Source organism: Strongylocentrotus purpuratus, unplaced genomic scaffold, assembly GCF_000002235.5.
Source record: "Strongylocentrotus purpuratus isolate Spur 01 unplaced genomic scaffold, Spur_5.0 spur5_scaffold_6, whole genome shotgun sequence".
Lineage (NCBI taxonomy): Eukaryota > Metazoa > Echinodermata > Echinoidea > Camarodonta > Strongylocentrotidae > Strongylocentrotus > Strongylocentrotus purpuratus.
In genome coordinates this window covers 23,126,289-23,151,356 of record NW_022145612.1, presented here as the reverse complement: position 1 = coordinate 23,151,356, position 25,068 = coordinate 23,126,289, and the positions used below count along the sequence as shown (strand labels likewise).

The following is a 25,068-nucleotide window of genomic DNA, read 5'->3' as shown; positions in this document are numbered from 1 at the left end:
TGTCAAGCAAGCTCTCTCTTTTGGTCTTTAAAACAAAAAGCGTAATTCTGTGACAAGATAAGCAAGATAAATCAAGTCATAAATAACTTATGTAGCAGCAAATAAAGATGACAATGAGAAAATAATGAAATTCTGATAACTTGATGTAATGAGAAGTTGACACCTGGCGCTCCATAAACGGGAGGAATAAAGTAGTCCGCTTTTATGAATACCAACTGCGGGATTTCCTTGGATTATCATCTTCATACCTGTTACGATGTCGAGGCTTGTATTGACCTTCATTTGGAGCCATTGACACACTTTCATTGCAGCAGACCAAGTTAGACTAGTTATCTTGTAATCTGTCGGTACACTGTATCATTATGATGATGGTTCTAGATGTATATAGTGTAATAATCAACAACAAAAACATTTGTATATTAACTGATACAGATTTAAAGCGCAAAGTTGAAGAATAGAGTCATTTCTTGTTTCCAACCATGTAGACGAAAGCTTATCGGTGATGTTATGTTGAAAGATTGTTTGAATGAATGAAATTTTTTGAGTGGCCTCAAAGAAAGTAGATAATGAACCTTCAGATTTGCATACATGATGTTTATGTTTATGTTGGTGTGTTTCTTGAATGAGAGGGTGTATATTATAAACATGTTGATATAAATCACCATAGGTGTCTGAGAGTCGGGGATTCTCTGAAGAGTGCTTTATTTTGTAGGAAGTAGACTACTTAGTAGCATGTTTTACGAGGACACACTCTCTCTCTCTCTCTCTCTCTCTCTCTCTCTCTCTCTCTCTCTCTCGCTCTCTCTCTCTCTCTCTCTCTCTCTCTCTCTCTCTCTCTCTCTCTCTCTTCTATTTATCTGTCACTCTCTCTCTCTCATCTCTCTCCCTCTCTCTAGCCCTCCCCTTCTCTCTTTCCCCCTCTCTCTCTCTCTCTCTCTCTCTCTCTCTTTATGTCTCTCCCTCTCCCTCTCTATTTCTCTCTTAGGTTAAAAATGTGGCACTGCAGCTTTTTAGTGACTGCATATTCTTAAACTTGAGGAGTTAAGAGTAAAAAATCAAGGGGAGATTGAGAAATTAAAGACATAAAACCAGGCATGTGAAACTGGGATGACATATTTTTTTTATCTCACATTAGTACATGTAATATACTTTGAATTTGAGTTTTAAATCACTTTTCATTAAGTATTCACCTAACAAAATCTACTCTAAACACTTTAAAATACCGCTGGCATCCCCCTACATACAAGTACAAGTAAATTTATGGAGCTATATGGCTTCTGAGCTGTGCCTGGTAAATGTAGCCGATTCAACACGTACAGCTACAGCTAGCTAGCTATAGCTAGATACAGATCATTTGACGAACTCTGCGACTACTTGTCACGTGACCAAGTAACCCTTCAGAAAGATGGCGACCAGCAGCAGTGAATTCCCTGCTTCTTATTCGGCTGGGCAATTTGCGAGTGAAAGTCCCAGCTGTGACAATGGCCACTCGGATTATTTCAACATGGGGGACAGAACGAAAACAGAGCAGGTAAGCCTCTCACTTTCTTTTCGTTTCACTTGTTTTTATGTCTTGTTTAGTAGTTGTTGAAGCAGGTGTCGGTTCCGTTTTTCATTCCATTCTGTGTAGCTGTGAGTGACCCGAGTGACTGTGAGTGTGATGTGAGTGACTGAGCTGTGCGATCATCATCATCACGATCCCGGGCCCTCACGGCCACGGCCCGGCTCGGTATTGAAGCCCTTTCCGGACCGGGTGAGCCGATGCCAGCTGACTTAATTATGCTGGCGTTTGTCCCGGAATGGATGTTTTTTTTGTTGAGTCAGACTAGTTTTATGGGCAGTGTTATTGTCTAGAGACTAGATTTGAAATCTTGTCTTGGAACCGTCCCGTTAAATTTTAACTTTTCATATTTTAATTGAAACGGGATCCCGAATCGTCGATGCTCACCCGTGCCCGAAACTCGAAAGAGCATTAGAGCACTGGCTTGGCGCCGTGAGTAAAAGTGTCAGCGCTAGTTTAGAATCATATCCAGACTTTGACCCGTGACCGATCTGGCATGGAGATACCCTACTAAAACATACCAATTATTATTATCAAGTAAATATTCATCAAATGTCCAAATAATGGTCATGATTTAAAAGTTGTTAAATTATGTTTCTTACCTGTTTTGTTTCAATTTTCTTTAGGTGTCATGGCAAACCGCTGCACAATACAAGTGCATACCGGTGATGGGTTGCGGGCGGGCGCGCGCCTGTGTGAAGCTATCTACCGTAATGGGGATCTGAGACCAAAGATAAACTTCACACAGGCGTGCGCCCGCCCGCAACCCACCACCATCGGTATGCACTTGTATTGTTCAGCGATTTGCAGTGAAATCTGTTAAAAAGTGTATACTAATATCAATGTTTTTTCTGAAAAATTCTCCCCCAAAAAGAAGAAAATTGACACAAAACAGGTAAGAAACATTTAACAACAAGTCAACATTAAATCATTACCATTATTTGCACATTTGATGAATATTTACTTGATATTTGGTATGTTTAAGTAGGGTATCTCTACGCCAGAGTTACAGGTCAAAGTCTGGATATGATTCTGAACTAGTGCCAAAGTGTCTTCTAGCTCAATCATACACAGGGTGTCGACTCACTCACCACTCTGAAACTAGAACCAAACTAGCTGCCAATGTCAGGGTTTCTGTCTGTCATCCTTAATTGTAAAAACAACCATTATTTGTGACAAGTTCACATGCACAAATCGGCGCCTTCAACTGCACCTCGCAGCAAAATAAAGGTCCTTCCCCGCCTGGGCTGGACAATTTCAAAGAAATAAAAATATGTAAAATCATTTTGTATTTTTCTTTTGACTAAAACCAAACCAATCTTTGTTAATTTAATTTTTAAACGCCTTAAAATAAACTTGCATTGCTAGATTTATCGACTAGCTTTCTGCCTCGTTTTCGCTCGACTGAGCCACAGAACAGTAAAAGACGCTATAGACAGGTTTAACTGTACTTGTAACAGGTGAATGAAATCATTTATAACAAGGCACTTAAAGATTTTTGCATTCAATTTGAATTACATTACGAAAATGACCAATTAACAGGCAAGTGACCAGAAGTTAACATACCAGTAGTGAGTGTGTCACTGATCATTTACACAATTAAAAATTGCATGTCTGAAAAACTTGATACATTCATGTACACAGAAAAATTCTTTGAACATGATCACATCAGATGAACACAGCATGACCATGATGCCATTTCCTGAGTTTTAAAAAAATATTTATAATGAATTACCAAAAGGCAGTGGGACGAGGTTCCCAGTACTTGTGATGGGTATTTCATTTATCGATTCATGTAAATTATCATTAGCTTGAATGGGGCCCAGTGACACCATATACATGTATACATGTAGTGAAAGGTTCTCTTGCAGTGACTTGTAGGTCATTTACTAATTGTGCAAAATAAAAAGGGCCATCACAAGAAACATAAAATAGGAAACTCAAGACCTAACTTATTGTTTTAATCCACCTGTACAAGCCTTGAAATAAGCCGGCCCAGGGCGCAAATTTGCACTCAAAAAGTCACCAATTGCGCCCGTAATTCATCTAAAACTAGACGGCAAGGCGCAATTGTATGACGTCAAAATGCAACACTAGATGGCGCTTCTGCACATATACAGAAATCTAATTGCCCTTTTCGCCCACAAGTGCTCCCGATTCATTTGCATTGACTCTTGATTAGCCAAATGGCTTGAAGGATTTTAAAAATAAATAAATAAATACCATATATGAGGGAGATACTCTTTTCACCTTCCTTCCTTCCTTTCTCCATTGAGGGGGGGGGGGGGGGGGGGATGGGGGCACAGTGAAAGACTGACAGAAGCGAAGCATCAGGCTTGCGCAGACAATATGCATTGTCAAATGGAAAAATAAACTGGCATTTGTATAGTCATTACAGATCTATCGAGGTTTGTTTGTTGGTCTAATTTATCATATCATCTCAAATAGACTCTCAATAACCTACGATGTTCTTGATCGTTCATGCTTTCATTTTGCTAGCAGCCGATCTAACGTTGTTTTGTCAAAAATCTAGCCGGCGAGCTTCCCACCGCGAACCTTTCGAGTCCCGGTAATTTTGCGTGCAGCAGATCTAGTAGCAGTAATCTCACTGGCAAACTGCCAGCCCATTAGCTTCCCACCATAGACCGTTTGTGTTTGCTGAGAGTGTGGCGGAAGGTTTGTGAACATTGATCATATTCGCATTATGAAATTAACATTGTTTTTTTAAACTTACCGTAAATAACTTGTGTAATTAGTTGTCATTATCTGTTTTTGGAAAATTGCCCCTGGTTCTTCAGAAATTGCCCCTTGTTCTGGTTAAATCCCCATACATGTAGGCAAGGGGCAGCTTTTAAAAATAAATTGACCCTTGGTCCTATTCATTTACAGATTTTCAAAAATGTCCAAAATCATATTCCTAGGAAATCAATATGCATGCAAATGACTCGGTACACCCTGGAAGTGGAAAACTCCCCATCTATAAGTAGTAACTTCAGGCACATAGATGACCTTTAGGGTTGCAGCCGTACCTATCATAACATTAGACAAATGACACTGCCCCCTACCCTTTTGTTGTTCTACAAATTGAACCCCCCCCCCCCACCCACTTCCCCTCATATAATGGACCCAGTCAAATCCGATAGGATCCACATAGCATCAAGATTTACAGTTCCAGGCTACAACAGGAATTCAGGCATCATGAAGTCCTTGAGGAAAAGCTCTTGGTTCCTGTTCCTTGATGACAAGGAAGATGTCTAGTGTCTTGATATGGCTGTACAGGTCAATGTGGGACTTGCAGAGCTTTACCCCACTTTCAGATCCAATCATCACTGTCAGTTGATCACTGGTCAGTGCGGTCAACTGACTTCAAGTGAAAAGCTCTTGGTTCCTGTTCCTTCATGATAAGGATTAGTGCTGTAGTCAAACGTTTAACCGTCCGGTATCCGACCGGTATCCGACCGTCCATGGCACTATCTGTTTTCAATTGGACGGTTTCGTTTTCCTGTGTTTTTTAATTAAAAAATAAAAATTTAAAAAATAATAATGTACATAATTAGAAACAAAATCACTGAACAAAAACAAGTTTGGGCGACATTTTAGTCATCATAAGTCAGCCCTGACTGTTGAATTGCAGAGCAACAATCTACACAATAACAATCAATTGCAAGATTGTAGATTGAGAAGTTGACTCGTAAAACTAGTTCCCAGGCCAGCCTTGAAATACATACACAATACTTCACTGGTGCCATTTAAATCCCAAATCCTGACCTCTGCAATATCACGATCGTGAGCTATATACATGAATACACGTGCGTACTAGATTCATTAGCTTCATAAACAAAGTGAACCCAGTCATTGTTCCAAAGCATGCCCAACAGTAAAGTCTCCGCTTTTGTTCAATGATTTTGTTTCTAATTATTTATTTTTTTTTTCAATTTCAAAGACTTTATTTTCTGCAATCAAACAAATCAGTTATACAACAAATATGGATAATTATATAAAACATAAGGTATGCAAACAATATACAAAATATAGAAACAAATATATAATACATGAGTAAGAGTAAATCTATACGTTGGGCCATTGCGTGTATAAAGAAAGACAGCAGAAGGTCGCCGTTATAAGCAAAAGCTTGAGCAGACGGTCAACCGAGCTAAGATAATATACATTATTTGTTAATAATGTGATTTCTTTTGATTTTCCAATTAATAACACAAATTATAAAAAAAATTAGATTTTTTTTTTTTTTTAAACGTTTAACCGAAAACCGTCTGGTTTTGACTGGCGGTTAAACGGAATTTGAGATATCCGTGATGTTACAACACTAATAGGTATGATGTCTAGTGTCTTGATATGGCTGTACAGGTCAATGTGGGACTTGCAAAGCTTTTCCACACTTTCTGATCTAAGCATGATGGTCAGTGCGTTCAACTGCATTCACAGTCTTTCTTGCAATAACTTTTTTGCAATAACTACATGTATATAGACAAGTGTCTATGTCTCTTAGAAGATGCACCTCTCTTTATTTTGTCCTTTTGTCTGTGTAGCATGTTTTGGGTATATCGATCTCATAATGGTTGTCAAAATATACCTCATAGGATTACTGGTAGTACTGTACATGTACATATAAGTTGACTTAGAACCGACTATTCTTTGAAGTTTACCAATGTTAGAATTGGAATCAAGGTATGATTTTGTTGACCAGTATACTGTACATGGACATGTTGATCAGGAGAAGCAGAGATACCTGGGGTAATAGTATTGAGAAACAAAAAATACATAATACCTTTATGCAAATAATATTTCTACAAATATTCCTAAAAGAGGCTTTGGTGAAGAAGAAGGAAAAGTTAGCCAGCAAATACAAGAAAGCATGTGAATGTATGACTAATATTTTGTGCATATTATTGTGGTCCATACAAAATTCCATTGTACATGTACAGTGTATGCAACAGTAATTTTTTTTTTTTTTTTTTTTTTTTTTTTTGGGGGGGGGGTATTACTTTGATTACGAGCTTGATTGGCTAATATCACTGCGTAAAATTAGGAAGGTATTCAACTTGTGTGCTTTTACAGAGAGTTATCATTTAAGTTGAATTTCTCAACAGGAAAATATACAGTTTTAATTGACATACACTCCATTTTACTTTAAAAAAATAAGAATACCAATATTTGAATTTTGATGTACAGTGTAGTATGATTATTTTGAGTACAATAGACTTTCGTTTTCATTGGATACAGATGTCTACACACGTGCACAAATACAGACACACACACACTAGTAGATTTTTAAGTCTTCTCATTCTTTAAAGCCATTTTTGGCTTGAGCGGTCAACTTCTACTTTCATTTTCTCCCCTTTGTCTCCCAAAAGTGCTCTCTGGTTAGTCATGGCAAATGAAAAAACTTTGTCTGAAAATGGCGGCAGATCAGATCTTGTAGCAGCAGCTGGAATGTGGTTTAGACATTCTTTTCTTTCACATTGCCCGGTATTTCTTTTTGTGTGTCTGTAATGGAGAGGCGTTGTTTACTGGCCAAACACTTCATCATTGACCAAGATAATAAATGTAATAAGATAAATGCAGGATACAGAAAACTTGGATAAAGAAATTCCATTTTAGGAAATAGCACAATCATTGCCATTGTAGAGTAGTGTGAATAATTGTTCGAATGAAGTTTCTTTGTGTGCTATTGAAGGATAATTAAATTATTTTTTTTAGCTCATACTACAAAGATTTAAAGTGATTTCTGTCAAAAGCACTTGTACATGACTACATGTACATGTATACCTACATGTACATGTACATGAGCATTTTTGCTGTTTGTGTAAAGGCAAAATGGACATGTGCCCACTTTTTGTAGCCCATTTTGATTGGTCATCAATTTTGTTGTTTGGAGTTTGTGATTTATTAATTACCTTATTGGACAAGAAGAGTTCATGCTTTGTATCCATCTACAAATGTATTTGTAAAATTGTATCCTAAAGATTGTATTTTTAACTTAGCAGTTTTACATGCAGTATCTATATTTGGGAATTATGATTGAATTTTTGTCATTATTTATAGATTGCAAATGTCATAAATTATAGCCGTGTTCTTTGTTGTTTATGTTGATCTTGTTATTTCTTAATTTTGCAAACAGTTTGTTTATGTGTTTTCTGTAATTGTTGTTAATACAAGTATGTAATTTTATGAGAATTAAAGTTTCAAAATTTAATTTTGCAATTGAAACTTCTAATATATTTTACATTACGTACATTATAGGATACAATTTAGGATACAATTATTTCATAGACTTCGCTTGTTTCATGTTAGATATTTTAAGGTTGAGTCATATATTGTTGCCATACCCTACACTGTACAGAGCTTCCATGTAAATGTACATTACATGTGTATTTATATACTGCAACACCTGTGATGTGCCTTTGTTTTATTTGCACTAAAGATAATGATTTTTGTATAAAGGGAAGTGGGTGGAAATCCACATGATACTAATACATGGTCCACCCAGACATTCCTAATGATTGTCTCTATGCGACTATCAGCGATGGTGGGTCGCACTGACACTGCTGGCTCAACATAAGCTGCGTTTACACTGCAAGCAAGGAACATTGATCTTTCTCACATTCCGGAGTTATGTCGGAAGTTGCCTCCCATAAACACAACAAAAAACCCAAATTAAAAAAAGAAAACACATCTTGAATTTGTATTTCTTAAAACGCCGGCCGAAACTCCACCGTTTTGAGTGTAAATGCTCACGTTCAAAACACAGGTGAAATATTTTAATTTTTTTTGTCATGTGACTCTTCTTGCTACCATGCTAACACATGCAGAGCAGCGACAAGTGGCAAAGTCACACAAGTCACGCAAGTCACGAATAACACAGAATGAGCAAAGACAGACAATTTTTATGGTATATCCACACAAAAAAAAGTTTTCTCATATTGATTTTTCTGCAACGTAAAATGCCCTAGGGATTATATTTTATAAAAGCGAGAATTATATTTTTAGGTCTGAACAGAACACTTAGGCCAGCACATTCGTTGTCGAGTAAATGTACTTTTTAGTGATATTTCATCTACATGTATTTGCCTTTAAAGGCTTACATGTATAATCCAAACAAAATGTGAAATTGGGTACGTCTTTTAAACTTTTCTTGTGCAGCCTTGGTAGCATGACAAATCAACAATGCATTCATACATGTACAGTACATGTGTACACCTAAAAAGTCCAAAAAGTAGGTATTACATGTAAGTACATTAGTACTAATGTACACAAAGGCCTACCCACCATAATTTCAGTTTTTGAATTATGTACATTTCTTTTTGCTTAAAGGCAATGTAAAAAAGACGTATAAATTTAGTAGCAATGGGTGTGGTTTAGAGACGAGACTTGTTAATGCGACTTTAAATCCAGAAGGCCCTCATTACATACGTGTACACTGTACATGTATGCCTGCTGACATGCGATGTGTATCACTGTATGACTTGCATTAAGTAACTGGATGAAGAGTTCAAATAGCAATGAAAAAAACTCTGGAGTCGCTTACAGTTAGTTCTCCCCCCTTCCAAGATCCTGTGTGCTCTCATTAAGACAGATCATCCCTGATCAGCCAGTGACCCCCTTTTAACACCCCTAGTAGGAGCAGGCTGGCGACATGTTAAGCCAGCAGCAAATCTCTCTTAGTCTGTCAGGGTCCACTTGCCCCCTTCCCAGCTGTAGGCACAGACATATAACCGTCTGCTCGTCAGATGTTCATCGTGTTTACACACTGTATGCCAAACGATTTCTACATGTATAATGAAGAAACAATATTTGAAGTTTTATGGCTTAGTCCAAGCTTATTCACTTCAGGATATGCCATTGAATACTTTCTACTAAGTTATTGAATAGTGAGCATAATTGTTACGTGTACCATTTATATTTTGTAGGCTTACAGTAAATACATGTACCGGTAGGCATACCTGACCTGTCTGATAGAAACCTGGATATCCATGCTGTAGGATTTATTGCAGTGTTTTAAGGAGGGAGAATTAATCAAGTTCTCCAGATGAATGCACCGTTCATCATATTTGAGTACATGTACAATACATGTGTGTACACACCAATGCAATCATCAGTCCAATTCAAACATATTATGCCTAACTTTATGACCTCATTTTGCCTAACTGCTAAACATGGAAAAGGCCTACTTCAGTACTTTTTTTATCTGACTAGGGAAGTGTCAATGACCAGGGACCAGTTCAGGTCAAATGAAGTTCAAGATTTCCATGTAAAGTGATATGCTAACATAAACACTTTCTCAAATTACGTGGGTTTCTATTGATTTTCTACTTCTTTGTGCCAGCTACATGTACAGGCTGAAATGTAGGCTAACATGAGCATAAACATGGTAGTCTGTAGACAACCATTATAATTCATTATCTTTTTAACTTATAATTTACTCTGGCTTTGCAATTGACTTTTCTTTAATGAGTATATTTACAAATGTTTTCTTGTTATTTGTTCCTGCATGTCCAGTTAAATTTAAATTTAAATTATTCGTACCAAGTTTTTTTAATTTATGAAAAATTGGTTTATCCTGATTTATGTTTTTTGAGCATGTTACATATACTTACAACTACAATTATTAAACAAAGGCTGTACGTGTGTTTCTACAATTAGGACTATATGTAAATATTAAAGCTGTGCACAACAGTGTAATGAGGTACCAGAGTACACTCCCAGGCTTACAAGCGAATACTCGAATAATCGGACGCCATGTTTTTTTTGAATTTTTTTGATTTTTTTTTTTGCCACCACCATACCACTGAAGCAGTATCTCAGTTCTGTCGCGGAAAACGCATGCAATTTTACTTCGAGTTGCAGGTGAAGGCGCCGATTTAATAATAATAATAACAGTAAACAATGCTGTTTTAAAAATCAAAGATAGCAGAATAATCCATTTTCCTCCAAGTCCAAACAGAAATCCAGACATTTGGTCCCAATTTCTGAGTGCTGAGTTGACAGTGCTTGAGTTTGGAAACATTTTTACCGACGGCACCATGCCAGCGGCCGCCGCTCACCCAGGCACGGGTAAGCGTCGGCCTGGACAGAGTTTTTTTTTTTTTTTTTTTTTTTTTTTTTTTCCGGCCGAATATTCGGGTACGATTTTTCGTACCCGAGTAGTTGTCACCCGTGCGGGTACTCGAGCATTCGACTACACGTCACAGCCCTAGTACATGTTCATCTGTACATGTACTCTTCACGATCCATCTTTCATTTCATTTTCATATTTGAAATGTAAAAAATCACAAATCACAAATACTTTAAAAAGTATTACTGAAATGCTGTAACTTTAAGAGTTCTTGAATACTTGTGAAACTGAATTTACATGACTGTACTACAATGGATATGTATTTGTATGATCTACAATATGATGTACATGTACACACAATATAAATCCAGTGCCTTGTTACAGTATACCTTGTGTAGCTGCTGATGCATACCGCACATTCTTTGGGACCGTTATGTGTAACACCCTATTTTTTGTGTGTCACCTCTGCATACTCCAGATTAGCACCTTTACCCCATTTTTTAAGGTCAATGCAACACGCCCCTGGGGAACAATGTCCAGGAGGGTTTTATGAGATCTTTCAAGCTGAAATACCAAGCCCTTTCAGAGTACAATGCATGTGTGCAAGTGTCCTTTCATGACCTTTTACGTGTGCACATGTACAGTGTACAGGTATGCCTACATCAAGTACATTAGGCCTACACATGTCCATCTTAATGTATTTCATCATCGTGTTGAATCTCTTGTGTCTTTCTTCTTGTTTTCAATTTGTAATTTTAGATGGCTCATATTACATTTAGTATACCTGGTACTAGTGGTAGTCCTTTGTTTTGTAGTATGAACTGAAGGTGCACTAAATGCGTATCTATGTATGGACTATGGGGGTTACCTCTTTCTTTTTGTGTGAAAATTTTTATTTTCGTTAAAACAATTATAGTACATTTTCCATAGCAGAGGAAAACAGCTAATTTATTCTTTAAAGTTCTTAATGCCGTACCAAAAACACCAAAGATTTCTATTTACTTAATAGAGCATGACCTGCCGAAATGTCATACTACCATTGACCCATGTACAGTGTAGGCATACCTGTACACTGTACATGTGCACACGTAAAAGGTCATGACCTGCCGAAATGTCATACTGTTAAATCTCTTGGAGAGAATATTGTGGTCTGTAATCTCATCAAGTAGTGCAGATATGCCAGATTGTATTTGTTTAATTACAGAAAATTAAGCCAACCATAATAATAATAATAAAGATAAAAACTGTGCTTATGAAGCGCTTTCCTCCAAAGACGCTAAAGCGCTATAAATTGGAACCGTCTTGAATTGGGTTTGAGAAGTTGAACTTAGTGCACAGCGAAGTGGTACTATTACGTGAACATACTAGCTTTTATATCTGGACTGAAAGTCTGAAACAGAACGCATTCTTTTTTAGCATATACCGGTAGTAGAAGTTTTGCTTAAATGCTCATTTTGTGAAGTGATAATTTGTCTAAAAATCTGAGTTAAATGAAAATAATTAAAATTGTCAAGCAAGACTATATCGATATATGTAGATGACGTAGAGGGGTCATAGTAGTTGATGGCATACCACACATACCACATTTGTGTTGGTAAGCTACATGACATGGTAGTGGGGCTCAAAAGGCTTTCCTTTGAGGCTTGACCTTCACCTCAAGCAGGGTTAATGTTTCCATCCTACTGACCTGGATGAACTCACGAGGTCATCCGCTTGTAGAGGTGCTGGAGATAATAGATGGTTGGATCCACTTCAAGAACCCCCCCCCCCCCCCCCCTTGTTTTTAAAATAAATGAATATTTTAATCTCATCATTTATTTTCAAAGATTCAAATTAAAGAATTGTATGAATTTTGACACATATTGCAGATCCTTACAATTAAAAAAAAAATTAAAAAAACTTTTAAAAATCTTTCAATTGGCAGAACTTACCAGTAGTCCAAATACAGATGATTCATGCAGTCAGATACAATAAAATTTGTTGTGAGAATATGGTGGAAATACTGGGCAAGGGGATTATTGAAGAAAAAAAGCAGTACAAATATAATAGCATGCATGTTGTACAATGCAGAAACCTTGTTGAATATTGAGAAGCAGTATGTATAAAGATTCCTGTAGAGACTGTGCATAACCTTCTCTTTCTAGGTTGACCTTGTGTTTTAAGACTCCAAGCTTCATAGCTGCACTAATGCAGTGACCTGAAAAAAATTGCAGATGTACTATTTATAGTGCCGAGACAGTCCCAAAATTGCCAGCCTCTGATATCCAATTTAGCAAGCTACCCCAGACTGTCATTGCTCTATGACGAGCAGTTACTAACTCCCCCAAATCACACTTGTTTTCCTGTTTGTGATATACTGTGTGTCCATGTACATGTATACTCCATAGTGTGCAGCCTTGCCTTCAAGTCTAAGAACATCATGATGTTTGTGATATTGTGATAGGCACTAGACATGTATTCTGGTTTGTACAGTAGCTGCATGTACATTAATGTGGAACTTAACAAATCTACACACCACTGCACAAATAATCTTCCTGTATTGTCAGATTTATAAAACATTGCAGTCAAGATTACAACGATTACAGCCACAGATTTATACAACATTGCAGCCCTTTGCATTAACAGACTTTATGACTGTTATTAATTGGAGACCTAAATGTTAAAAATGGATGATAACTATTGTATGTACACTGTTGGCCCTGTGTTTTTTCCCCTTTGTATATACAGTTAAAAGTAATTTATTCATAATATAAACAAAATTCTGCTTGAAAAATAATAGAAAGGGTTGGCTTAAAAGATCGATGATACCTTCACAAATAAGGTCATTGTTTTCTGAGTTGGTTAATTAGAAGCACCTCAAGGAAAAATTGAAGATCATACACAAAGATTGTTTCATTATTTTTTAAGTTAAGGAATATATCACAAGAAGTTTTTTTGTTGGTTAATTTGATGTGCTGTATCCCAAACACTTTCAAGGGATATTTCGTCATAGCCCAACAAAAGTTAAGTAGCACCTTTAATTATAGGCCGACACACTCGTAATTAAAGTCATTGTTATACTAGGCCTACATGTATGATTGTACATTATACAGATGTACAGATATGTTTCACCTTGAAGCAAAGTTATAGATGATCGGTGCATAGTTGCATACCGATTCTGCTCTTGAATAATGTACATATAAACTCAGATTGGAGCGTTCAGGTATATATGGCCATGAACTTGGCACTTTGATTTGGGTCATAGATACTCCACCATACTACCCTGGTGTGCATCCCCAATGGGGCTATGATAAGATGGAATTCCAGCCTTTGCAGGTAACTCCCAATCCATGACCAATTAGCAGAGCCGTTATGTATCCACACATGTAGACGAACAAAAACACAGGCACCATAGAACAGTCTAACTTGTTTTTCCATGATTGCTTGATTTTTTTTCTTCTTTTCTTTGTTGTTGACAATATTAACTGAATAACTGATGTGCTTGTGAGGCACTGACGTCATTGCTTGAGCTGTTTTTAGTCTGCCTTTGTCCAGGGTCCATCAAGCCTCTGTCTGTACGAAATTGTCTTACAATAAACACAAGTTCGATGAATGTGTGATGTAGGCTAAATAGTTGACTTCACAGCTGCTTTTCAGGTTTTGTGCTCTCATTTGGGGCAAAACAAGAGGCCCACTGTGTAGCACAATTACAAAATACACGAGTTACATGTTTGTTTATAATATATTGATCATATGAACATCCTGCCCCGTTATTTTTGATAGACAAAATACATTTTGATTTTGAGATTTTTGTTCTTCTTCAAATTCACAATCAATTACAGCATACACGTACATGAACTTGTTTAATATCGTTAAGTGAGCTTCCAAGTTCCACAGTCACAAGCGATAGGCCAATTTTGGTAGTACTTAGGAGAAGGTGCACAAGGTTAACTTTAAAATGATATGAAGCATACACAGAATGTACACACATTGACAATTAGAAATTTGTATACAAAGGATTTTATTCTGAATTATCTTGTATTTGCAGTTCATGCTTGATTACATTCGATGGTACAGTACATCTGTAGCAACAAACATGATATCTCGTCACACAAAGAATCTCTTTACTCTAGACATAATTAGTTGACATGTGCAGGGTGTCATTACGTGTGATATTTGGGTGTTTAGGTGATTCAGGAAAATGTATGTGATGAAAAGTGTGGAATGTAATAGAGGATTCCTGTGTGTACTTCTACAAGTACCTGTAGATAGTGTACGTCTGAGACTTCTGCTGTAGATATACTGGTGGAAATGTAGAAGTGCGAGAATATTACCAAATGTGTTACATGTTACCGACGAAGTTGCAGTTTCAGGTTATCAGTATAAATGGTGTTGGTGTACATTGTAGCCTCTTCTTTCAAAACCTTCCACATGTATGTAAACAATACATGGAGTACCTATAAGTCTACAACATGTAAACATTCCACCAAAAAATTGAATCAAGTCTGAAGACGCGAGACTATAAGGTAGCCTAGTTTCTTGTATTTGCATCCAGGGGAGCCATGAATCTACATGTACATATTGCCATGGCACCTAGCTAGCTAGCTACCCTGGGTATTTAAACTTATGCTTGCCTTTATTCCTAATCAGAATATTAGATAGCGCAAAATCAGACATCACAACTCCCCAACACTTTTGAAACTAAGATAGAGTGACGATACTCCGGTCTAGATTTATGGGCCTGATCAAGGATTGTCACTTGATGTGGGACTGAATAATATTTTATTAATTTATTGGGCCTATTGTTGTCTAGTAGATTTTAGAAGAATGTTTGAAAGCATTTCTGTTTCCTTTTGCTTTCTGCATCCCCAAATATCTAAGTTATTAAAAATACCTTTGATGTTGAATGTGCATCTAGCAGTGTGGTCTAAGATGTATTATTTAATAAATCTCAATAATCTTCTTTTTCACATACTTAAGAAATATTATTCAAAAAAGCAGTATTGTATAGTTTTTATCTATATTTTTGAAAAGATCATCCTTTTTATGTTGATAAATTGGTAATGGTAGCTTTTCTTGAGACAAAAAACAGAGCGCAACGTTTGGAGAATAACAACAATTTAAAACTCATGGGTAGTGATAAAAATATACTGGGCTTAAGCTAACTACTAAAGAATCAACTTTTAATGAGAAGGATGGGTATCTGGAGATAAGTCCCATGGTGTGAAGATTTATTTTGTATGTTTGCAGATGATCTGGAGCTTGCTTTGTTCAAGATATTATTGTTTAATTTGCTCAACTAATGATTTGCCCAGGATTAAAAATTCTTACAAATATAGAGTGTAGCCTTGTAAAAACTGAAAGATGTCATACAACTGTACATCCATGGCAACCGTGCGTCCAGGCATTCTGACGATTTTCTGTGCAATGTCTTAGTACACAGAGACTAGAAATTAGAGGTGGGAAGAGAGAGCTCATAAGAAAGGTGGGTATGAATGTCTACCGGTAGTTAGGGGATACAATTTAATTTTATTCCATTAACCTTTTACTACAGCAAGTCTTTTATTGATACATATCAACACAGTCATAGATGCGCTAACTCAAGGAATCATTCATCCCATAATGTATGTGTGTGCAGAGTGCTGACTACCTGTATGTGATCTACAGGAAGTAAAAGTCATCATTAAATTTGTATCTATAGAGAAACAACTCTGATATTTGAAAAGATAATGCATACAGTTTTATAGCTACTTTTTCAGAATACGGTAGATATCTCCCAGCATGATCTTTTCACAATACGAAATTTGACTACCGTGGCACAATAGAAGTTTTGATTGACATGTGAATCCCCAGAATAAAAAGGTCATGATAGCTAAGCCCCGCCCTTTCAAAACATTGTGCAGCTTGACTAGCTCAGACATAAAAGTCATTTTGTATTCAGTATTATGACTCCAATGACTCACTCATTGTATTATGTGCCCTTCAAATGTTGAATGGTGAATTGAATGTCCTAGGATTCTTGAAGAAACAGAATAGTTTGATTTGATAAGGTCCCCCCCCCCCCCAACAACAACAAAAAAAGAGAAGGAAAAAAAAAGGTGATATTGGTAGTTAAAATTTACAGATTGAAAATGTATAATGGAAGAGGTACTGTATGATTAAGAACAATTCAGCAATAATTGATTAATAGATTTAAGCACTACTCCCAAAATTTGAAGGAGAAAAAAATTGCATATAGTTGATAGACCAAAAATTCAGAGAATATATATTGTTGCTTTGCTCTGTCATTTACGAGATATATTATAGACAATCTATGGATGAAGTGCATTAAGTTCACCTACAGAGAATAGCATTGCTTTGGTCTATATCATAAACATTTTATTGCATTTCCAAAATCATGTGGCATGGAACATTTAGTTTTTATGAAAAATGGGTTCTAGAATGCAAGGAGTCTATTTGGTCAAATGACCATACGTGACCATGCATCATTCTTTTTTACCATGCCTTCCATGCTAAAACTTTCCCAAATGCCTTCATGTATGCAAAATTATGATGCTATGAAATACACGGAAACAGCAAAACTGTAGACACATATAGGTGGCCTTTCTAGACAGGTCCTACAACACACATTTCTTCCTAGAGGGAACAATATATACATGTAACTGGCCACTGTAGAGAGGTGGCAACTAAGGCAGGTTTGATTAAAGTTTCAAATGTCATTGAATAAGGCAAATAGCTGCCTCCGTGACTGTGCTACACTAGGCGTTTGTTGCCTATTTCTCAACTTTATGTCGTACTTCCTGTTTTATAAAACAAATGATCCATGTTTAAAAGCATGTGCATTAGTGATATGCACTCAGTAAAGTCACAATGAGCCAGATAATGAACTTGACCTGACCGGTCTTGTTCATTATCCAGGGACTGACACCTAAAATACGCCCAGGACACATTTATTCCTAAAATTGTAAAATTCAAACATGTGGCCCATAAATTCCGCCTCTAAAAGGTTCTATACAGAACATCTTCCAAAAAACTTAGTGTGGAGCCATGCATATCCGACTGTGACTTAATTTGCATGCAGTGCATATTCAATAATGCACTCACAAACATGAATTATTTGTTTACAGACACGGAAGTGTTGCAGTTGTTTGCAAGTTATTTTTGCAAACAAAAATTAATGGCCAGTTTCCCCTACAGAGGGCGACCGGTTGTCTGACCGATTAACAAGCATTACTATTGCATAACTGGAACGGAGCGGGAGAGGTCGTATGTTTTGGCGACGACGGTGACTTCGCTGAAGCCATCGTGCCATGCCAAACGTTTGTATCCACGTTTGCAGAGTTGGAGCGATGCCAAATGGTAGTGAGCATAAAGCTATGTAGAGGAATGCAAAGGGGGCATGTGAGGTAGGGGCAGGCAGGCAGGCATGAGAGACTGAAGAAAGGAAATTCAGAGAGAGAGAGAGAGAGAGAGAGAGAGAGAGAGAGAGGAAGAGACGAGTAGATCGGAGACAAAGTAAAGAGAAGAGTTGATAGACAAAGAGGAAGGAATGATATAGGCCAAATACTACAGGCCTGAATTATTTGAATGAAGAGAGAAAAGAGGGGCAATCTTAATAAGGGGCTAATGCGAGAGAGGGTGCAGGTGATTGATGACGAGAGACAGAGAGAGAGAGAGAAAGAGGGTGTGGGAGAGAGAAGTGAGAGATAGAGAAAGAAAGGGAGAGAGAACTGCATGAACCCGAGTAAGGGTAGAATGAGTTGTGAAACATTATACCTTGATATGTGCGCTATTAATGGATACCATCAGTAACTAGTATGAGAGCATAACACAAATCAGGATCATTAGCTCACTGGTCATGTATACATACGCAATCATTCTCAGAGACCAGATGTACCTTTGACTTAATTCTATCGCAGCAAGCAAGCAAGCAAGCAAGCGTACGATATATCGCCAGGTCTGCCTCAAAGTTCCACGACCTCAATCTCTGATTCTCTTTCGCCCTTGAACCTGGAGTGGGATAGCACCAAGTTAGATATTTTGTGTGGATTTAGCCTCGTGCTGGAGGGTTTAAAAGGACGCTTATCTGGGATTTCATGGTATTTATTTGAGGGGTCATAACCCATGTTGTACAACCAGGAAGAGATGTCACTTCCTTGCAATAAGAGATCCAAGCCGAAACAATGCTGTGAGCAGGATAGCCGTACCCTGGTAAGACGGCAAAGTGCATGAGTGGTACTACCAGGATGCTCCCAACAGGCACACATGACACCATATATTATCAAACATCTTTATTTTTGTTTAGCTTACAGGGAAAAGTTCCATTTCCTCCATTTGTTAACATTTTCAGAATTGTTACTCATAAGTGATCGATATATCACCTTCTACATCAAAGTGCCTCCCCCCCCCCCCCTCATTATTAACCCTATCGCTTCTACAGTATAAAGATCACTCACGCTGAAGCCATCTACATGTATTCTGTGAAGAGAAATGTAATTTGCATACTAATGTGCATGGTTTCAGATCAATGTGAATAATTTTACCTGTCGATAATTGTCAGTAATGTTAAAGAGAAGAATAAAATGGTAAATACCGTGGTCTGTTTTATGTCTCATAATGTGTTGGAACACTGTCATTATTTGAGTGTGAAAAATAACTTGTTGCTTAAACTGTTGAAATGATTTGCAAAATTAATAATACATCTAGAACACTAATCTCAGAATCCTGCAGCTCAGTCTCTGCAATCCTGTGAAATATTTATCATAAACATGTACTATCGTGAATTATACAAATTGATCAACATTGATATTGCCTTCTTGCTACTTCTTGTATTTCTTTATTTTTGCAGCAATATTATGTTTCTAATTCCTTTTCCTGTCTCCATATATATTTCATTTGTGTTGATCATTAATTTTCATATCTGAATTGTTCTTTGATTTACATTCTATACTATAAAAAGTTAATACCAATAACTGATTCTCTAGCTTTAGACAGACAAATTTATGATTCACCAAAAATTCAGAATTGATCAAACAAAATTAAAAGATATATGCAATCAACTATATTTATGTTTGTGATAGTAGGTGTATTCTGAACTGATATTCATGTTAATTCTTTCTTATTTTGTTTTTCTACATTTTACTATCTCCTTCTGCCCTCTTACTTCTCCATCATATTCTTCTTCCCTTTTCTTTTACTCTTTTTTCACATTCTTATCACAGTTAAATGTCATCCATATGCATATGGAGTTGAAAAAGAAGAATATTGAGGAATTGATGGAAAGATTTGGAACCGAGCAGCCACCACCTCCAATATTTCTTGAGGTAAGACTTTTATTTTTCTACAAAAATAATTTTTTTATTTTTATAATTGAATGATCAATCTTGTACTGGTCACTTGTTTCAGCTTTGTGTGGGAGTTATGGAATTGAGATATTAAATATGCATAGCTTCATTTTGGTTAGTAAACAGATTAAAGTATGGACAAATCTTCAGACATTTAGTGTATTCATTCTATTGAAAGTCACCCATTTTAGTACATGATACTAATGTATACAAAACCAGAGAGTAAATTATGACTTATTTAACGCTAATGACACATATTAATGAATTTGGCTAGGGCTAGGAAAAGTCTATTCAGTCATGCTTTGAAGTAAGTAAACATTATTCTCAATTCACAATTTAATGATGCCACAGAAGTTATAAAGAAGGTCTACATGTAGATGTAAGTGATATTTTTCCTTCAGAATACTGGAAAGTATTGCAGCCTTTGCTGATATTCTTAATATTGAAATGAGGAATGAGTGGTATGTGATGGGTATAGAAAGATAAGTCTTAAAATAAACTGAATTTGACTTTTCATAATATATCTACTTTCCAATAAGGACTTTTAAATAAGGCATATGCTTTTTTAATTACAGTATGATCGCGTCATCAGATATATTATTGGCCCCTCTGCCTCCTTGAAAACTGCACTCCAAATTTGTGTCGCAAATTCAGTGTGTACTTCCAGAGGGCTAAAACATGCACAAAGGCCTATAGATTGGTTGTGATTGCATCTAGAAATGTTTCTTATTAAATCATTTGACAATAGCCTCAGACTGGGTCAGTCCATCTAACGAATCTAAACTAGCAATATTTAATAGGGTACTAAGAAATGTTTAACTCAGGTATGTTAGATTGCGTTGCACAACGGAGTAAGTTCTGGTATGCTAACAATGCCAGGGGTTCATTTTGAGAGTCAAATTTAGACCAGTTCATGCCAGAGAGGGAGAGATGCTTTTGAGTTTGTGGTCTGTAGCACTGACGTAACAATTTTATGTGAAAGAAAGACACATTTTTTTCTCTGAAACAAAGTGTTAACAGGGATGCAATAATATATTGGTGTATTCCATATTTTCATTTGTAGAGAAAGAACATTGGTGTTTATTTATAGAGGTTTGAAATAAGTTTTGAAAATATACATGTTCATTGATGGTAAACTGGTCTTGGATGGCTTTAGACTAGTTTCCAAATGTTTTCAAATTGTACATAAAACAAATCTTTCCCAAAGTATGTATCCACTCCATTGACCCGATACCAGTTATTGTACTTCAGTAGTCTTGGGTGCAGGTACCGTTACATTAGATTTTGCTTTATGTACATGTAGGCCGACATGTTCACTCCAGTCCAAACATCACGATGCAATGATTGGATTGCTTTGAAAGAAAGCCTTCTCATTCAGCAAGTCTTTGGCAAGCTTTTACGCCATTTCAGGCAATAGAGAAAGTGAATCTGTGAACTGTATTCTGGAGGTAATAAAGGCCAAGTATCTCAAAAGAATAATCTTTCATTGGACACAATTAAATACAAATACAGACAAGCAAAGGATGAAGATATTTCAGTCATTTCTGAAAACTTTTGCAGGGACTTTATATCACCTGATCATACAGTCTTGTTTGTGTATTGCTTTCGAAAGCTGTCTGGACTGCATTACAAATAAGTTTGTATGGTTTCTAACCATAAAGGTGTATTGTTGAGTAAGAAGTTATGACCTAGATAAGAACCACTTCAGCTTCGGTTTATAATCATCTTCTCCTCATCTGATTCTCTTCATGTCAGCAAACTTTTGTCTGCAAGTTTGCTATAATCCAACCTCTAAAAGTCAATGGCCAGAAGAACTGGAAAAGAGTCTGATGCCAACCTGGAAATATCTGATACAATAATTTTGACCATTGAACATTTATGAATATAGTTCTACTACATTGGGTGAACTTTCCAAGTGTTCTTTGATTAAACCAGGTCACCAAGGGGTAGGGGAGGGGGGGGGTTCTGATGGGAAGCTGGCAATATTGTCAGTGACTTCTGTTCATATTATTTGTTTATAATCCAAAACACTCTTCTGAGGTGAATATATCAGATGATGTAGTACTGACCCTTTTCTTACAAGTTGCATGTACTCTTGTTCAATACATTAGCCTTTACGTGCATGAATATAATGCCTATCATGGCGCTGGATTTCAGAGAAATAAAGCTGGTGAAACTGAACCTTTACAGAGAAAGAGTCCAGCGTAAAGATTTATGAGCAGTCTTTCCTGGGGCTCAATTTACCGTAATTGCCAGCGGTATCAGCAATTCTCTGAAATGACTTGCTTCGTTCCAAGCCTCAAATTATTATTTTCTCAGCATTCTGCTGGAGGCATTATTGAATAATAAATAAATTAGGTAAACATAAGTTTTATTGACAGAAATACATGCCCCCATGGGGGGGGGGGGGGGGTGTTTGAGAAACAAAACAAACCTTTCAAACAATGATAACTTTTCAAGTTCATGAAATACAGTGTATTTTGCTGGTAATGATAGAAATGAATGTATGATGCTATAAAAGAAAATACAAAGAGAAATTGATATTATACCTGCTCATGTGTATAAATTTAGCTGCATGTTTATACAAATATAGATTAATAATTCTATTACTCGACATTTTTCAGAAAAGGGCACTGGCGCTGTCTGAGCCATCCCATGAGAAAAAGGAGTCTAAAATGGATATGTGCACCCACGATATCCTATATGTGGTAGCGTACATTATTAAGTCATGTGGTGTCCCTGGCGCTTGTCTGGCATGCCAGGCAGTGTCACGAGGGCAAGGGGGCTGATCCCATTGCGTCATGGGCAGCATCCGATGACGCAGTAAGGGAAGAGAAGGAGGGACCGACCGACAGATATCTTCTAGCAACTCCGTGTCCACTTTGTAGTGATGTATTGGATTAAATGTACTGGTCAGCCTGGTGTAAAAATCAATTACACTTTAACAATTCAAAGGTTTATTGTACGTGATTTATGTAATTGTTACCTCCTAGATTGATAAAGAAATTATCAAAATTCTGTCAAAAGCAATCTTGGTTATAATTTAGGTCACTGATATGTTTGTCTTTTCAAAGCAGAGTTGGATTTGTTTGTTAATACATTAGCTGTATTCAAGACAAATTATACTGTCTTGGAGTTTGACGCTTTTTTACTTGCGAAAAACACTCCCATACGAAGTTAATTTATGCACAAGAGATACACATGTATATGTAGAATTTTGTAAATATCAGACGAGTGTAACTTTGTCAGATATGTGGTTACAGTTTTACCACTATGCTTGAAGAACATGAATTTGAATTGGCTTGATTTTTGGTATATGTTTTGTGATGAGATTATTAGAAAAACAATGGTTGTTTTCTCTTTATTATTCCTAATCCTAGGAATACCAAGACCTGACGGATCAACTGAGTGAGTTACAGGTTGAAGAACAGAGGATTAACAATGAGATGAGTAATGGGCACACCTCACCGAACCTTCAGACCACACCCCCTCCAGAACCAGCAGATCTCCACGTACCCTACCATAACAAACAGAGCCTAGCTCCACCCCACAAGAGGGAATTCACAAATCAGCAACATCCAAAGTCACCGCTTAGCCAGTCAGTTAGGGCTTTCTTGCCAAATCAGCAGAGAACATCGGTAAGTTCCCAGACAGAAACCTTGGGTGGGGAAGGAGTAGGGGAGGGGGAGGGGTCAGCATTGGAAAAGTAATCATAGTTCAGTTCACCTGTTTATTCTGTCATTGAGGAGGATAGATCTAAGGCTAGCTTTCGGAAATGTTCAAGTACATCGTCTGCGAAATAATGTAAAACAGGAAAGCTTCAAGTGCACAAAACTTTTGTGAGTGGTCGACATTCACTAGTCTTTCATGCCACAAAACATTAGAATTACATTGAATCACAACATGAGGTATTTGTAAGTCACAAACATTTACTGCTGCCAAAACAACTGTCTATGTCCTTAAAATTCTCTGGTTTTACATTTTATACAAAAATTCAACATTTCTGATTTTGTAATCTCTCAGAGTAAAGAGCTCTCTACGCCCCTGCATCTACCAACCCTGGATGTCTTCATTTACAAAGTGCAGTACGATATTAGAGATTTAGAAAAAACCAGGGATAACTATATTGAAACGACACCTCTATCAGAAAACTTGTCACGCTTCTCAAACTCCTTATGTTGTGCTAATGTGCTGGCTGAGATGAGATGGCAATGGTTCAATCTTTGGTGATTGTCTCTTCTCTCTCTCTCTCTCTCTCTCTCTCTCTCTCTCTCTCTCTCTCTCTCTCTCTCTCTCTCTCTCTCTCTCTCTCTCTTTTTTATTTTCCCTTGTTACCAGGTCTGTCCCTATCCCAGTCCCAGGCATGTCTGAGATTTGATTATTCCTTTGTGTATCGCTGAAGCAATTTGTTAAGTTGTCATAATATAGGACTGCGGGAGAGAGGGGGTGAGAGTGCATGTGACGGAGCACCAGACCTTCCCACTCCCTCCGTCTCCGTAGGGTTAGTCAAACATCGCCTGTGGTGCACAACTTATTAGATAGCTGTTGGCAGTCACAACCCGCTACTAAATTGCTCAAATTGCACTCGAAATAAAGACACCATGCACACATGGCAATCCCGGTCCTGTGCCGATGGAAACGTGCTAGGTATTTGCGGCTATGGTAACCGCCGTACTGCTGAGAAAGATAAATTAGGCAATATCTAACTAGACATTAGCGAATGGTTGATTCTTTTACTAGGTATCACACTATTTCAGTCTCCATAGCACTAGCTTTGTCATTGTTTTATCATGACGGCTCATCATATTCAGGTCATGCTAAATAATCATCATAAGCCTTATCATAGGCATAACAACTAGCTCACACAAAAAGAGGATTATGTATGATTACGGTTTGGTTTCTGTATATCAGATCTCTTCCAATGGTTGTGGAGTGTATCCAACATCACTGCTATTCTCTTTTCTATCTTTGTTCCTTCTTCTTTTGTGCTAGTTGCCACCATATACCTCTTTTGATGAAGGTAGTGTTGGGTGCATAAGGTAGTGCCGGATGCATGATTACTTTTCTATTTTCAGTCATGATTTCTAGTATTATATCTAAATGATTATTAA

General features: G+C 37.0%; 1 protein-coding gene across 2 annotated transcripts in view; it reads left to right on the top strand.

Annotated features, from left to right (window-relative positions):
- The first annotated feature begins 1,393 nt into the window (after nucleotides 1-1,393).
- The window catches only part of LOC575613 (serine/threonine-protein kinase A-Raf), a 46,487-nt gene continuing 22,812 nt past the window's right edge, over nucleotides 1,394-25,068 (top strand). For both annotated transcript variants that reach the window (XM_776001.5, XM_003725033.3), the window contains exons 1-3: nucleotides 1,394-1,531; nucleotides 19,835-19,936; nucleotides 23,338-23,595. In XM_776001.5, the coding sequence (XP_781094.4) occupies nucleotides 1,406-1,531; nucleotides 19,835-19,936; nucleotides 23,338-23,595 (486 nt within the window). In that variant the 5' untranslated portion in view covers nucleotides 1,394-1,405. The remainder of the gene's footprint in view (nucleotides 1,532-19,834; nucleotides 19,937-23,337; nucleotides 23,596-25,068) is intronic.